We start from the raw sequence: 15,288 nt of genomic DNA on the forward strand, positions 1-15,288 counted from the left end.
AGAGACCTAATCCCTTCCCACTCCCCACTTTCTCCTAAAACCTCCTTCCTCTACTTGCTTTTCTCCTTGATGGAGGGAACACATCTCCCCCCCCCCCCCCCCCGCTGCGGCTCAGTGGCAGAGCCTCTGCTTGGCAGGCAGAAGGTCCCAGGTTCAATCCCCGGCATCTCCAGTTCAGAGGACCAGGCAGGAGGTGATGGGAAAGGCCTCTGCTTTCTGCCTGGGACCCAAGAGGAGCAGCCTGCCTGAGTACACAAGACTGACTCTGATGGACCAAAGGTCTGATTCAATAGAAGGCAGTTTCATATATGTTTGGGGGAACGGCTGTGGCTCAGTGGCAGAACCTCTGCTTGGCATGCGGAAGGTCCCAGGTTCAATCCCCGGCATCTCCAGCTAAAAGGACCAGGCGGCAGGTGATGGGAAAGACCTCAGCCCTGAGACCTCGGAGAGCTGTAAAGAGGGGCCGTGGCTCAGTGGCAGAGCATCTGCCTGGCATGCAGAAGGTCCCACGTTCAATCCCCGGCATCTCCAGTTAAAAGGACCAGGCAGGAGGTGATGGGAAAGACCTCCACCTGAGTCCCTGGAGAGCTGTAAAGAGGGGCCGTGGCTCAGTGGTAGAGCATCGGCATGCGGAAGAAAAAGAAGAGATTGGATTTATAACCTGCCCTTCACTATCCGAGGTAGTCTCAGAGCGGCTGACAACGTCCTTTCCCTTCCCCTCCCCCAACAGACACCCTGTCAGGCAGGTGGGGCTGAGAGAGCTCTTTCGAGAACTGCTCTTTTTCAAGGACAGCTGTTATCAGAGCTACGGCTTGCCCAAGGTCATCCAGCCAGGTGCAAGCGGAGGAGTGGGGAATCAAACCCGGTCCTCCCAATTAAGACATACATATTTTTTAGAAATGATTTGGAAAATATTTGACCACCTTGTCTTAAAACACTTTATTCATCATGTTAGAATAAAACGTTCCATAATCTCTTTTCTTTTTTCAATTTTTCGGGAAAAAACAAAAAAGGCTTCAGGAAAAAAATGGGAAAAAATGGTTTTCCCCCAGGCCTTCACATCTCTATCACTGATGCACGCTTCTCAGTTTCAGGAAAGTGTAATTCCTACTTGATTTTAAGACAATTATTCACACAAATTCCTCTCCACTAGTTTCTCTATTGCCTTAAGACTACACACAAAAGGAGCACTCTCTAAGTATCGTACAAACGAAAGCCACAAATTGTCAGTTAACCGCATTCATCCATGCACCCTTCATGGTTTCTCTCTGGCTCAGGTCCAAGGAAGTCCACTTCCTTCCTGAGATCAGAGAGAATCACTAACAGAAATCGCTCTCCCGCCTTCCAAACAAAGAGACTGCGAAAGACAAAGCGTACCGTTGTCGCCGTACTCGAGCCTCACAGCCAATCCCAGCAGCCAATCAATCACTTCTTGCCGCTCTTGTACGGAGAAGGGGCAATTCACATCTTTCAGGTACTGGGGGGGGGGAGAAGAGATGAAAATAAGAACTTTATTGGTTAACAGTAAACGAGAAGTCAGTGAACACTCAACAGTAAACACGTTAATAAAAGTTGCATTTTTGGAAATGGGTGCACTGTATAATGGAAAAAATAGTAAGATGTAACATTCCCTTTACTCCAGAATTGTTATTGTTAAATATTTTTCCGAAAGAATTTGAGGAAACGGATAGATACCCGATTGTATACATGTCAACGGCGGCAAGGATATTGTATGCCAAATACTGGAAGACTCAAGAAACACCAACTAAACAGAATATATTAATAAACTTTTAGAAGCGGCGGAAATAGATAAACTAACCATGGAAATGAGAGGTACGAAGAAATTGACATTTCAGAAAACCTGGAAGAGACTATATGATTGGTATAATGTGAATGGAGTTAAAGATTAAGCTGATATGGCAGAAATAATATTTGAGGATGTAGTAATATATAATCACGGAGTTAGAGAATACTAACAGATATTAGAGAATAACGAAGCGATGGATTAGGTGTAGTAACAAACTGTAATAAGTCTTTTGGTTTATATGTTGTTTGTTGTAGTTGTTTATGTCTGTGTTTAGGAATATAAGAAAACAATAAAAGTGTACCTTCGGGTACTTTAAAAAAATAAAAATAAAAGTTGCAGGGTTTTTCTTTATCGTAGGACAACAGGTTTACCAAGAACTGGCATTTCATTAGGGAAGCAGCAAGTACAAAAACCCCATAAAGGAGATGAGCTTTGGTGATTTCGCGATTAAGCAGACCCAGGATTTCTCATTTCTTAAAAGACTTCAGCAACAGATGGAAGAGGGTATCTGAAGTCAGCCAATCACTCAATCATAGAGTTGGAAGGGACCTCCGGGGTCATCTAGTCCAACCCCCTGCACAAGGCAGGAGATTCACAAATAACCTCCCTGCTCCATCTCCAAGAAGATGGCAAAAAACCCTCCAGGATCTTCAACAAAACTGGCCTGGAGAAAAAAATGGAATCCTGACCCCAAGTGGCAATCAACATTTCCCTGGGCATGTAATAAAGGGCCACAAGAACTAAGTGCACTGAGGCCACCCTGCGACCTGAATTCATAGAATCAGCCTTGTTGAAATCCCAAGAAGTTCCCACTTCAAGCATAGGTTAATGGGGTCTGAACTTGCTGGGGAAAAGATCTCGGGGTCGGAGTGGAGAGCTACACGGGAGTGTCAAGCCAGTGTGCCGCAGCAGTGGGAAAAGGCAAACTCTCTGTTTGGGGATTACAAGGGGAGACCCGCAAGAGACTCGCGGGGAGGGGGGCATTTCCCCCACCTTTGCTCCCCCCCTTCTCGGTCAAAGTTCCCTCCTGTCTTTCTGCACCCACCCCTTATCTTCTGCACCCACTCTTCCCTCACCTCCCCCTCTCACCCCTTGCATGCTAGCTTTCCTCCCTATCCCTTTCTCTAGGAATTCTTTCTCACCCCCTTTCTCCATTCACGTGTCTTACCCCTCTCTTACCCCAGCCCTTCTCAGACAAGAGACAGTCTGGTGTCGTGGTTAAGTGCGCGGACTCTGATCTGGGAGAGCCGGGTTTGATTCCCCCACTCCTCCACTTGCACCCGGCTGGATGACCTCGGGCAAGCCATAGCTCTGATAAGAGCTGTTCTTGAAAAAGAGCCGTTTCTGTCAGAGCTCTCTCAGCCCCACCTGCCTCCCAGGGTGTCTGTTGTGGGGAGGGGAAGGGAAAGGAGTTTGTGAGCCACTCTGAGACACCTTTGGGTAGTGAAGGGCGGGGTATAAATCCAATCTCTTCTCCTCTTCTCTTTCCCCCACCCCTTCTCAGTCTGCCTCCCCCCTCTCTCTCTCACCCCCCCCCCCCGCCCCCTTTTTGCCCGCTTCCTCGTTTTTTTTGTTACTCCAAGGCTGTCTTGCTGGCCGCGGGGGAGGCCACCACAGAATGAAGCAACAAGTCCGGCGTGAGGAACCACGGGTTCGGACTGTGCAAGTGCAGACAACTCAGTTTTTTATTTGGGGAGGGGGTTTAACACACACCCCCGTGTACTTTTTTAACTTTTTGCATTTTTCTGCAACCTTGGAGAGTCTCCGAGTGTGCGAAAACCCCTCTTTAGCCTCCAGGTGCCCTTGTTCTGCGGAAATAAGTATCCGCACGCAGAGGGACCCTTGGCTATTAAATATATAGATGTGTGCCGCTCTGGCCACCGTCTTTCAAAAACGACACTGCAGAGCTGGGAAAAGTACAGCATGGTCTAGTGGTTAAGAGAGGTGGACTCTGATTTGGAGAACTGGGCTTGATTCCCCACTCCTCCTCCACATGAAGCCTGCTGGGTGACCTTGGGCCCGTCACGGTTCTCTCAGGACTCTCTCAGCTCCACCTGCCTCGCAAGGTGACCGTCGTGGGGAGAGGAAAGGAAGGTAGGTGTCAGCCACTTTGAAGCTCCTTAGGGCAGCAAAAAAGCAAGGCATAAAAACCAGCTTTCCTTCTGCTCCTACTGAGTTTGGCATTCATCCTCTAAGCCAGGGGTCATTTGGTAGAAAAAGAGGTGCAGGAGCTCATTAGCATAACTCATTTGCATGTGCCACACCCCCTGACATCACCGGAAGTGTGTCAGAAGGCAACACCCACCGCTTAGGTTCCACTGTACTGTTTTGGATTGCTAGTTTGGGGGGGGGGGGGGACACACGTGCAGATCTGCCCTCACAGAGGGCCACTGGACTGTTTTGGACGTTTTGGACGCGGGGGGGGGGGGGGGGGTCTCTGCAGCTTACCTGGCTGCTTCTTGCTCTGACTGAGGGCTGCTGGGAGCAGGGGGTGGGGCTTGTTGCATGTGCCTGCCCCCTGGGCTCTTTACTGCCGGAGCTCCGCTCCTGTGCGCTCCCGCAGGAAATGACCCCTGCTCTAAGCACTCGCGAGCACTGTGCTTCTGGCAGGCAGAGGCTAACGGATGAGGCTGAAGAATTGCTCTGGAGCCTAATCTATGGAGACGGCAGTCATGGTTGGAACGATCCCAGACCCCAATTGTTTCAGTCTTCACGTGCAGAGAATTTAACATGGCAGAGTGGTGGGTTTTTTTAGTTAGCCAGAACAAGAGGCAACCTGAAGGGCCTTTCGTCCTCTAGCCTGAAGGTGGGTGGGCTACAAGGGTCTTTCTGGCTTGGCCCAAAAGGAGGAAGGAAAGGGGGCGGTGAAGACTCCCCCGAACAGGCCCTGGCGACCCCAGCCTTTCAAATGTGACTGCTGTGGCCGGGGATGAAACTCGCACTTCTCCTACGTGGGAGGGTTCTCAACACCAAACCAGTCAGTGAGAATGCTTTTCTGGCTCAACATTTCCCCCCCTGCTGGATCTAGGCTCACACAATGGTCGACCTGGGAGGTACAAATGCAGTGCGAGACAGAGATAGCCGATCCCTTGGTCGCCCTCAGGATCTATTAATTAGAAGAGGAGAAGAAGCAGAGATTGGATTTATACCCCGCCCTTCACTCAGAGCGGCTTTGCCTTTCCCTCCCCACAACAGACACCCTGTGAGCAATGTTCCCTCTAAGCTGTGGAGTCTTGTGAGCAAAAATTCTGCTTTGTGAGCTACTGGCATTGAAATTGTGAGTGAGCGATTTGGCTACTGCATGAATTAGTTGGCTCTGGAGCCGTCCTTCCTGAGCCAGGACAAAAATTGTGTGAGCCGGAGGTTAAAAAACTGTGAGCTAACTCACCCTAACTCAGCTTAGAGGGAATACTGCCTGTGAGGTAGGTGGGGCTGAGACAGCGCTTTCCCATACTGCCCTTGAGAGAACAGCTCTGAGAGAACTTGTGACTGACCCAAGGACACACCAGCAGCTGCATTTGGAGGCGTGAGTGAATCAAACCCGGTTCTCCCGGATCAGAGTCCGTGTTCCTAACCACTACACAAAACTGGCATAGGATTTCCATAGACAGGGCATGGGATTTCCACAGGCTATGGAATGGTCCATTCTCCGTTTTTAGCTATGTTCCTCCCACACACGCTTGACCTGGATAGCCCAGGATGGCTGATCTCGTCAGATCTTGGAAGCTGGGCAGCGGTGGCCCTGGCGAGTATGTGGATGCGAGACCTCCCAGGAAGACCAGGGCCGTGAGGCAGAGGCAGGAAACTGCAAACCACCTCTGAACATCCCCAGTTAAAGGATCTTTTTCACCCAGAGAGTGATGAACACATGGAATTCATTGCCACGGGAGGTGGCGGCAGCAACAAGCATGGGACGGCTTCAAGAGGGAATTAGATAAGCATATGGAGCAGAGGTCCATCAGTGACTATTTAGCCACAAGGTATAGATAGGAACTCTCAGGGCAAGGGATGTTCTGTCTTCTTGGTGCTTTGGGGGGGGCAACAGTGGGAGGGCTTCTAATGTCCTGGCCCCACTGCTAGACCTCCTGATGGCACCTGGTATTTTTGGCCACTGTGTGACACAGAGAGTGCGTTTAGACGGGGGCTTTATACCGGTTAGGGTGCCGGTTCCAACCGTTGTACTCACCGCCGTTCAGACGGGGCACATCTGCCTCCTCTCCCTAACTGGTGTAAAGCCCTTTAAACCGTTGCACTCTGCTACCAGGTCCCCCTGTGGTGGTATACAGAGTGCAACGGTTGTAAACGGTGCACCCCGGCGTCTGATCGCTCTCCACCGTTCCACAGCTACTTCTGTCGGAAGCCTGAGGCTTCCGGCTTTCCCCAGCCATTTTTTTTTTACTTAGCGATATGCGCTCGGGCGAAGAGTCGCCCTGAGCGTTTGTTAAAATAATAAAAAAAGCCCTTACTTTAAGTACCCGGAGGAGTCCGGGACTACAGGGAGGCCAGGTTGGGCTTTAAACTTTAAAGGTAAGTCCTTACCTTTAAAGTTTAAATGTAATGGGGGGGGGGTTGAGCATGCGCAAAGATCGCCATTCTGTGAATGGCTGCCCATGTGAATGCTCAAACTGTGCTTTAAAAAAAAAAAAAAAACGCCAATGCCCGCAGCGTGTGAGCGGGCGTCTAACGGAGGGATCCGGAAGATGGAGGTAAGTGAAATCGCGTTTCTGCCGGCATAAACTGCACCGGTTCCAACCGGTGCAGTTTATGCCGGCAGAAACGCCCCGTCTGAACGCACACAGAGTGTTGGGCTGGATGGGCCACTGGCCTGATCCAACACTGGCTTCTCTTAGGTTCTTATGTCTGGGGCAAGGGATGCTCTGTATTCTTGGTGCTGGGGGGGGGGGCAACAGTGGGAGGGCTCCTAGTGTCCTGGTCCTACTGCTGGACCTCCTGATGGCACCTGGTGTTTTTGGCCACTGTGTGACACAGAGTGTTGGATTGGATGGGCCATTGGCCTGACCCAACACTTAGGTTCTTATGATCTGGCAGGAGCTGATGGTGTAGGAGAAGGGAAAAATGAGTGCGATTTCTGAATGTGAGTCCTGACCATTTTTTCTCTCTAAGCTGAGTTAGTGTGAGCTAGCTCACAGTTTTTTACACTCCGGCTCACACATTCTTGTCTTCGCTCAAGAAGGGATGGCTCCAGAGCAAACTGATTCACGCAGTAGCCAAATCACCTGCTCACAACTCTAATGCTCACAAAGTAGAATTTTTGCTCACCGGACTCCGCAGCTTAGATGGAGCATCTCCTCTGTCATGTTTATATGCTGGCAGCTGACACTGTGCCTTTATAAGAGTTTAATCATTGTATATTCAGGTTTTGGTATTTAGCCCAGATGGAAGAAATCTATAGTAGAACATACGTATTTTATAATTCTATTTTTCTTTCCGTATAAGAAGTTATATTAAGCAAAAAGTAATATTAGAAGCCTTTGTAAATGGAATTAGGATGCAAGAGGATGGAATGTGTAAGTTGCATGGATGCCAGCAGCGAAGGTTATAAGATGAGCGTTCCCAAAACAATAAAGGCCCCAGTCACACGGGCCGGATATCGCCGGGGGGGGGGGGGGGTGGCTAATTGCCCTGGCGCAGTTTGATCCGCGATTACGCGATCAGACGCGCCGGCGGCACACCACGGGTCCTTCCCTTGGCGCCGGTGGGTAAACAAGGGACCGGAGGGGAATGCCGCACTCCGGCGCAATCACACCACGGGCGTCTGGAGGCAGCCCATGGCAAACGTTTACTAGTACCTTGGAGGCAGTAGTTTTTTAACTCGCATTGTCAGCAGTAAGCCACCGGTGCGCTCCACTTCCCAGATGTTGGGGTGTGATCGCACCCGGATAATCCGCCCACCATCCGTGCCTCTCCCGCGGCAACTTTGCCGTGTGACCGGGGCCTAAGTTCTTTTGTTCGATGGAGAATCTGGTACCAGGAGACCTGCCAAGAACTAAGCTTAATGTGAATCACAACCCTGATCAGCCAGCTCTCCAAAAGGCAAGGAGAGAGGCTAGCCTCGCTGAGACCAGAGAGGGTCCCAGTGTTCTCTAATGTTTGCCATTGTTCTGAAGGCCAGATAACCAAAAGCAATCAGTGACATACGTGACTGGCATCAGGGGGAGACCAATAGTAAAGTTTAGAGTCAAACGATGCTTCCGTGGTGTTAACTGCTTGGTACCAATTAGAGATTCCTGAATGTGTAAATTATATGGGATGTCAAATGGGGTATAAGACCCTCTGCCCTTCCTGGTTAGGGCAGAATACAGCTTGGTGTTGCTAAGTGCTGAAAGGTACACAGCCCTGTATTTCCCGTTTTAGTTGCAATAAACAGATATTCATCTAACTCGTCGGACTCCGACTGTGTGATTCCAATCCGGCCACGGGGCCACATGGGCCACAGATTTGCGCATCAACGGGAAAGGCCTCCGCCTGAGACCCTGGAGAGCCACTGCCGGCCTGAGGGGACAAGACTGACTTTGATGGACTCATTAGAAAGCAACTTCAGGCTTTTCACGCAAGGGACTCCGGCGGCAGAAGGACCTATCCCGTCATGAATAACACTCCATTGTCTAAGCTACCTAAGTTAGTGGCCATCGCCTAGATGTGTGTCAGTGAATGCCATTAAGTTAATTATACTGTGGCCTCGGCCACACGGGCAGGAAAATGCGGGGGGAAGGCGTGGCTGTTTGCCCCGGAGCAAACTAACGCACGACTGCGCGATCAGGCGTCGGGTTGAGGTCCCGTGGAGCTCCCGTGGTTAGGGGGGAGGTGCCGATCACACAACGCGGCAAAGCGGAGCGGTGCGGCAAACGGGGTTGTGGTTTTTTTTAAAACTGAAATTTGCGCATGCTCCGCTGTGTGCTTGTGCGCATCCGTGGAGACTTGGGGGAAAAAAAACCTTTTTGCGAGGGGACATGGGCGGGTGCCAGAACTACCCCCGGAAACACGATCAGACGCCCGCCCCTTGCCCCGCGGTTTCCGGAAACTAGTACCTCCGAGGTACTAGTTTTTTACCCCGCATCTTCGGCGGGAAGCCTCGGGTGCGCCACGGGAGCTCCACGCTTCCCAGATGAGGCGGTGAGATCACGCCTGGAAAATCCGCCTATCTTCCGTCTCTCTAGCGTGCCTAATGCTCCGTGTGACCGGGGCCTTTCTGTGACAAACCACCCTATTTGGTCTGAACTGTCCTGGCACTGCACGCAAATTAAACGTTTCCCCTAGCCATCCTCGCCCAACTCACTCGCCCTTTGCAATCCTCTTACAGCTTGATGGAAGCATATACACAGGCCCTTGCTTACTCATCCGTCAATCCAAATCTCTTTTTCTACAGAAAAGAGTGTGCCTGAAATCTCTCCTGCAGCTTCGCTGAGTCTACAGTGTTCTTTCAGTCAATATGCAAGACAAAGCCGTGGCCTTCCGCCACTGAGAAAATTTCATGCCATACTACCTTTTCAAAGGACTTTGTCCACTCTGCGGCACTGTGGATGTTCCTTAAATTTCCTCTGTCTTCTATTTTGTAGTGTCGGATTTTCTGGTCTTCGAGCCAGACGATAAAGTTTCGAAATTCGGTTTCATCTGCCAAGATAAACAAACCACAGTTATCATGAGGTAAGGAAAGCCGGGCTCCGGCAATGCAGGCCACATAGCGTGAGATACTATCCCAGGGCGGAGGCCTTCCGTGCCCTCAGTCTAAAATACTCTGTTCTATTTTACATCCCAGCTGAGCAGGCCCCAAACACAGAGTCAGTCTCAGAAGAGCCAGATCTCATAACTAAGAGATATGGTCAAATGCCTGAACCCACTTCTGAGCAAGAATAGAACAATTTTACTCGAAAAAGCACCTCACCATCATTAGCTGCCAGCAGTACTCTCCAGAGCAAAGATACCTGCCAACAATTCTTACCACTATCACCTGTAAACCCCCCCCATTACATCCAAAAAAGTTGTAGCAGCGTCCAATGGGAAACAAAACTGTTTTGTTACCAAAACTGGGCCACTGTCAGCAAGCTGCCAATGTGTCTTTAATGTATGTATTGGGTCTGTCTGCATCCCTTCCCCTTCCCCCTCGCTTGTCAACAACTTCTATTGCCATAGTAACAGTAGTATACTCTGGTGCGCATGTCCATCCTCACCCCCATGCGCTCATCTCCTCCACTGCATTCCTTTCCATGTACGCTAGCTTTGCTTTGATGGCGCATTATCAATCCAAGGCCGCAGGTGGTGTGCAGCAAGAGGCTTTTGCTTAGTCTGTAATAAATATGTAGTGTGGGAATAGTCTAATTGTTTAACTGTAGGGAACCGTTGCTTCTCAGGGTTTGGGCGCGCTGGGCGCCTTCTAGGCGGGAGCGGGAATCATACCTATTGGCTACTGTAATTATGAACTTGCTTTAACCTATCTGTCAAACGCTCAACTTGTTATTCTGAACAGAGAATCTGTTCCAAGTGCTTCATGGCTTCAATAAAGTAAAACCTTCCTGCAAGTGTGTACTTCATTGCCTGCTGTGGGGTCTGACGGCCACAACATAAGAGAAGCTGATGTTGGATCAGGCCAATGGCCTATCCACTCCAACACTCTGTGTCACACAGTGGCCAGAAATACCAGGGGCCATCAGGAGGTCCGGCAGTGGGGCCAGGACACTAGAAGCCCTCCCACTGTCCCCACACACACACACAAACACCAAAGAAGACAGAGCATCCCTTGCCCCAGCCTGAGAGTCCCTATCTATACCTTGTGGCTAATAGCCACTGATGGACCTCTGCTCCAGATGCTTATCCAATTCCCTCTTGAGGCCGTCCATGCTTGCAGCCACCACCTCCTCCTGCGGCAGTGAAGTCCACATGTTCATCGCTCTTTCCCCCTTCATGTAAGAATGAAAGAACAGTCCTGCCGCATCAGACCAGGGACCATTTAGACCAGCATTTTGCTACCAAGCGCGGTTACCGAGACTATTCAAGCCACGCGTGGGGTGAGGACTGTCTTTCTGACCACCTTTTAAAGTACAGGATTCCCTCATCCCTGGCCTGGCCTGGGTGGGTTAATCCTGCACAGAGAGTCAGGCGATTTTGCATCCTGTCCGAGTCATCTACTGGATGTGCTACAGTTTATTGGGAGTCCCAGTTCTCTGCTGGGGGAGGGAAGGAAGCAGAGAAGCCTGCAGCTGCTTAACGTTTTCACCCGCCAGCTACATTTCTCCTGCAAACCCCTTCCTTCCACCACCTGCCTCTTTCCCACCCTGCTACAAATTGTAGGGAAAAAACCGAGGGAGGGGGGGGGGTCTGAATGCAACAAACCATTGATGGGGGCGGTCACCTCCCACAAACTGTTCCTTATCCCGATCACTACCCTATGGCCTCGCAACTGTCCCCAGAACTCCACCCACCATCTGGTCCCACTCGAGAGATCTACAGGAAAGTGCTGCAGTGGATTAAGGACTTTTCAGTTAGGAAAGAGATGACTAAGGGGGAAAACGACAGAGGTCTATAGAATTATGCGTGGGGTGGAGAGACCTGACAAAGATAACTTTTCCTCCCTCTCTCCAAGCATAGAACTCAAGGGCATCCAATGAAGCTGATGAGCAACAGGTCCAAGACAGAGGGTAATTAAAATGTGGAATCCGATGCCAGAGGATGTAGGGATGGCCACAGGAACAGACAGCTTTCAGAGGGGATTAGACAGATTCGTAGAGGACAGGTCTATCAATGGCTACCAGCCATGGTGACTGAGGGGAATCTCCACATTCAGAAGCACTACGCCTCTGAATCCCAGAGCCAGGAGGCTACATCAGGGGAAGGCCTCGGCCTCTCTGCCCTGTTGTTGGCCCTCCAGAGGAACTTGTTGGCCACTGTGTGAGACAGGATGCTGGACTAGATGGACCCTCACTGGTCTGATCCAGCAGGGCTCTTCTGATGCTCTTATCAGGGGAAGGCCTCAGTCTCTCTGCCCTGTTGTTGGCCCTCCAGAGGAACTGGTTGGCCACTGTGTGAGACGGGATGCTGGACTAGATGGCCCCCTGGTCTGATCCAGCAGGGCTCTTCTGATGTTCTTATGAAGGCCTCTGTGTCCTGTTGTTGGCCTTCCGGAGGAGCTGGTCGGCCCCTGTGTGAGACAGGATGCTGGACTAGATGGACCACTGGTCTGATCCAGCAGGGCTCTTCTGATATTCTTAATCCTACACAGAGATATTCAGAATTAAAACTCAAATGAACTCAGTTTATTTCAAGTGTTTGGGATATGGGAAGTTTCTCAGTACCTCTGCATAGGACTGCAGCCAAATGAGCCAACTGCGGACTTAATAATCAGTGCTCAGTGATGGTGTTGAGATTTGAGCAAGGTTTAAAAGCGCAATATGGGAACACACACGGAGACAGCAACATGGGAGTAACACCCTCCCCCCCTTTGGTTTCCTGTGGAACAGAAAAACATCACTCTCTGTTTGGCCTACACTGGCACCCTTGCTCACAGAAGGACCACCCATGACTGGTGGTCTCTGCCCCAAACAAAAACAAAATATTCCATTCAAGTTACTTCTTAGGAGTAACTCACATAGCGATATAACACACACAATGCACTACAAACATGAAAGAGGCCATGCTGGATCAGGCGAGTGGCCCATCCAGTCCAACACTCTGCGTCGCACAGGGGCCAAACCCCAGGTGCCATCAGGAGGTCCACCAGCGGGGCCCGGACTCCAGAAGCCCTCCCACTCTTGCCCCCCCCCCCAAGCACCAAGAAGACTGCCCCAGACAGAGTGCTTCCTCTATGCCTTGTGGCTAATAGCCACTCATGGGCCTCCACTCCACATGTTAATCCAGTCCCCTCATAAGAACATAAGAGAAGCCATGTTGGATCAGGACAATGGGCATTTTAGTCCAACCCTCTGGGTCACACAGTGGCCAAAGCCCAGGTGCCCTCAGGAGGGACCACCAGTAGGGACAGAACTCCAGAAGCCCTCCCACTGTGGGGACCCCCAAGCACAAAGAATTCAGAGCATCACTGCCAGAGTGCTCCCTCTATATCTTGTGGCTAATAGCCACTCATAGCTCCACATGTTAACCAATCCCCTCATAAGAACGTAACAGAAAAAATGTTGGATCAGGCCAAGGGCCCATCCAGTCCAACCCTCTGTGTCACACAGTGGCCAAAACTACCAGGTGCCATCAGGAGGTCCACCAGGAGGGCCAGAACTCCAGAAGCCCCGCCCACTGTTGCCCCCCCCCCAAGCACCAGGAATACAGAGCATCTCTGCCCTAGACATAAGACCCTAAGAGAAGCCGTGTTGGATCAGGCCAATGGCCCATCCAGTCCAACACTCTGTGTCACACAGTGGCCAAAACCCAAGGGACCATCAGGAGGTCCATCAGGAGGGCCCTCCCACTGTTGCCCCCCTTCCAAGCACCAGGAATACAGAGCATCTCTGCCCCAGACATAAGACCCTAAGAGAAGCCGTGTCGGATCAGGCCAATGGCCCATCCAGTCCAACACTCTGTGTCACACAGTGGCCAAAACCCAAGGGACCATCAGGAGGTCCATCAGGAGGGCCCTCCCACTGTTGCCCCCCTTCCAAGCACCAGGAATACAGAGCATCACTTGCCCCATACGCAGAGTTCCTATCTACCTTGTGGCTAATAGCCACTGATGGACTTCTGCTCCATATGCTTATCCCCTCTTGAAGCCATCCATACTTGTAGCTGCCACCACCTCCTGTGGCAGTGAATTCAATGTGTTATCACTCTTTGGGTGAAGTAGTACTTCCTTAGCATCCCATGCCCCAGACATAAGAGCCTAAGAGAAGCCATGTTGGATCAGGCCCAGGGCCCCTCCAGTCCATCACTCGACGTCACACACGGTGGCCCAAACCCAGGGGCCATCAGGAGGTCCGCCAATCAACAACGACCGAATCAATAAAATCAACCCATTCAACAGGCCCTCCTTCGGAACAATTCTTTGAACGATAAGGGGGATGGGGAAGCGTGAATGAACAAAGGGGCGTGGCTCATAATACACGTCACCAGTCTGGGGAGGGGGCGCCGAGCGGCGCGCGGGCCGCGGTGGGCGGGGCCAAGGGAGGCGCATGTGCGCCAGCGAGGCCAGGCACGGCGGTGGAAGGGGGGGGAGGGGCTGGAGCCCGGCCGCGGCCTTCTCGCGCCCGCTCACCTCGGCAGTTGAACCCGGCCGGGTTGTGGTAGTCGAGCGCGGACAGTTTCCGCCGGAACATGGCGCTGCGTCTGGGCGAGACTCCGTCCGCTCCGGTCGGCCGCGACGGCGAAGCGCCTCAATCCGTCGGTCTCCTCTGAGGAGACGGGCAGCGCGCGCCTGCGCAGAAGCGGTGGCGAACGGGAGAAAGGAGAAGCCCCGCCCTCCCGTCCTCGCGTATGCCGCAGCCGGCCAATCAGAACTGGGGAGGGCGCGGCTCGACGCCTAGGTATAGGGGTCACGATGGATGAGGCAGTTAATTGACACGCCGTTTCGCGAATAAAAGGCTGCGGAGGCGGGGATTCGTGTTGGAAGGGGACGGGGAGGCAGGCCTCGAGGGTTACGGTCTTCATAGTCAACTGGGACGACTTCCGGTCCTGTACTGGGGTTGGTGGAAGCCGACATGTGCGGGGCAGGGAGAGTGGAAGTGCGTCGGCCCGTGTACAATAACTCGCTTTAAGCAATCGCAGCTGGAGGCAGGTCTTTGTGATTTCGCATGCTTTCTGAGCGAAAAATAATCACTCAATCAATCAATAAACCTTTAATGGCATATACAACCTTAAAAATCAAAGACAGAAAATGACACAATCAACTAAAAAGTCTAGGTTAATTAGAAAATCATGAAACGGACTTTCCCAAATTTTTCACTCTCATCACGTCGACTAAAAAATTGGCCGAAAAATAATAAATAACGAAAGATTTCCCCTCTTCTCCTGCCAGGTCCTTTGTGGTATTTAATCCCTCTTGCTAAGCACCATGTCCTCAGGAGAAGACGGACTTCACCTGTTGGATTTCTGCTCGTGCCTTATTTTTAAATGCACAGTAGCCGACTTGCTGTTGTCGGGGGTACTTTGACAACCACGTGGACTCTGTCCTAACCAGCAGGAAACTCGCAGCAGCATTTTGGTTCTTCCCCCAGCAAGCTGTACTGCAGGCAGAGATTCAACCGGTCGAGACCTGCCTCGCCTTGGAGCTGCAGCCGCGGCGAAGGCTGCGGCCCTTCAGGATTTGCCAGTGGTACCTTTTGAAGGGTGAAGAGAGAAGAGGAGATTGGATTCATACCCCATGGCCCTTCACTACCCGAAGGAGTCTCAGAGCGGCTCACAAACTCCTTTCCCTCCCCCTCCTCACAACAGACACCCTGTGAGGTAGAAGAAGAAGAAGAAGAGATTGGATTTATCCCCCGCCCTTCACTACCCGAAGGAGTCTCAGAGCGGCTCACAAACTCCTT

At 51.4% G+C, this 15,288-nt stretch overlaps 1 protein-coding gene across 1 annotated transcript in view; it reads right to left on the reverse strand.

Annotated features, from left to right (window-relative positions):
• LOC107119046 (chromosome unknown open reading frame, human C14orf166) overlaps window positions 1-14,189 on the reverse strand; it is a 29,109-nt gene extending 14,920 nt beyond the window's left edge. The window contains exons 1-3 of the mRNA XM_015421473.1: window positions 14,019-14,189; window positions 9,312-9,439; window positions 1,378-1,477 (exon numbers count right to left, since the gene is read on the reverse strand). Of these exons, the coding sequence (XP_015276959.1) occupies window positions 1,378-1,477; window positions 9,312-9,439; window positions 14,019-14,079 (289 nt within the window). The 5' untranslated portion in view covers window positions 14,080-14,189. The remainder of the gene's footprint in view (window positions 1-1,377; window positions 1,478-9,311; window positions 9,440-14,018) is intronic.
• Window positions 14,190-15,288: the final 1,099 nt, after the last annotated feature.

Source organism: Gekko japonicus, unplaced genomic scaffold, assembly GCF_001447785.1.
Source record: "Gekko japonicus isolate JY-2015 unplaced genomic scaffold, Gekko_japonicus_V1.1 scaffold666, whole genome shotgun sequence".
Lineage (NCBI taxonomy): Eukaryota > Metazoa > Chordata > Lepidosauria > Squamata > Gekkonidae > Gekko > Gekko japonicus.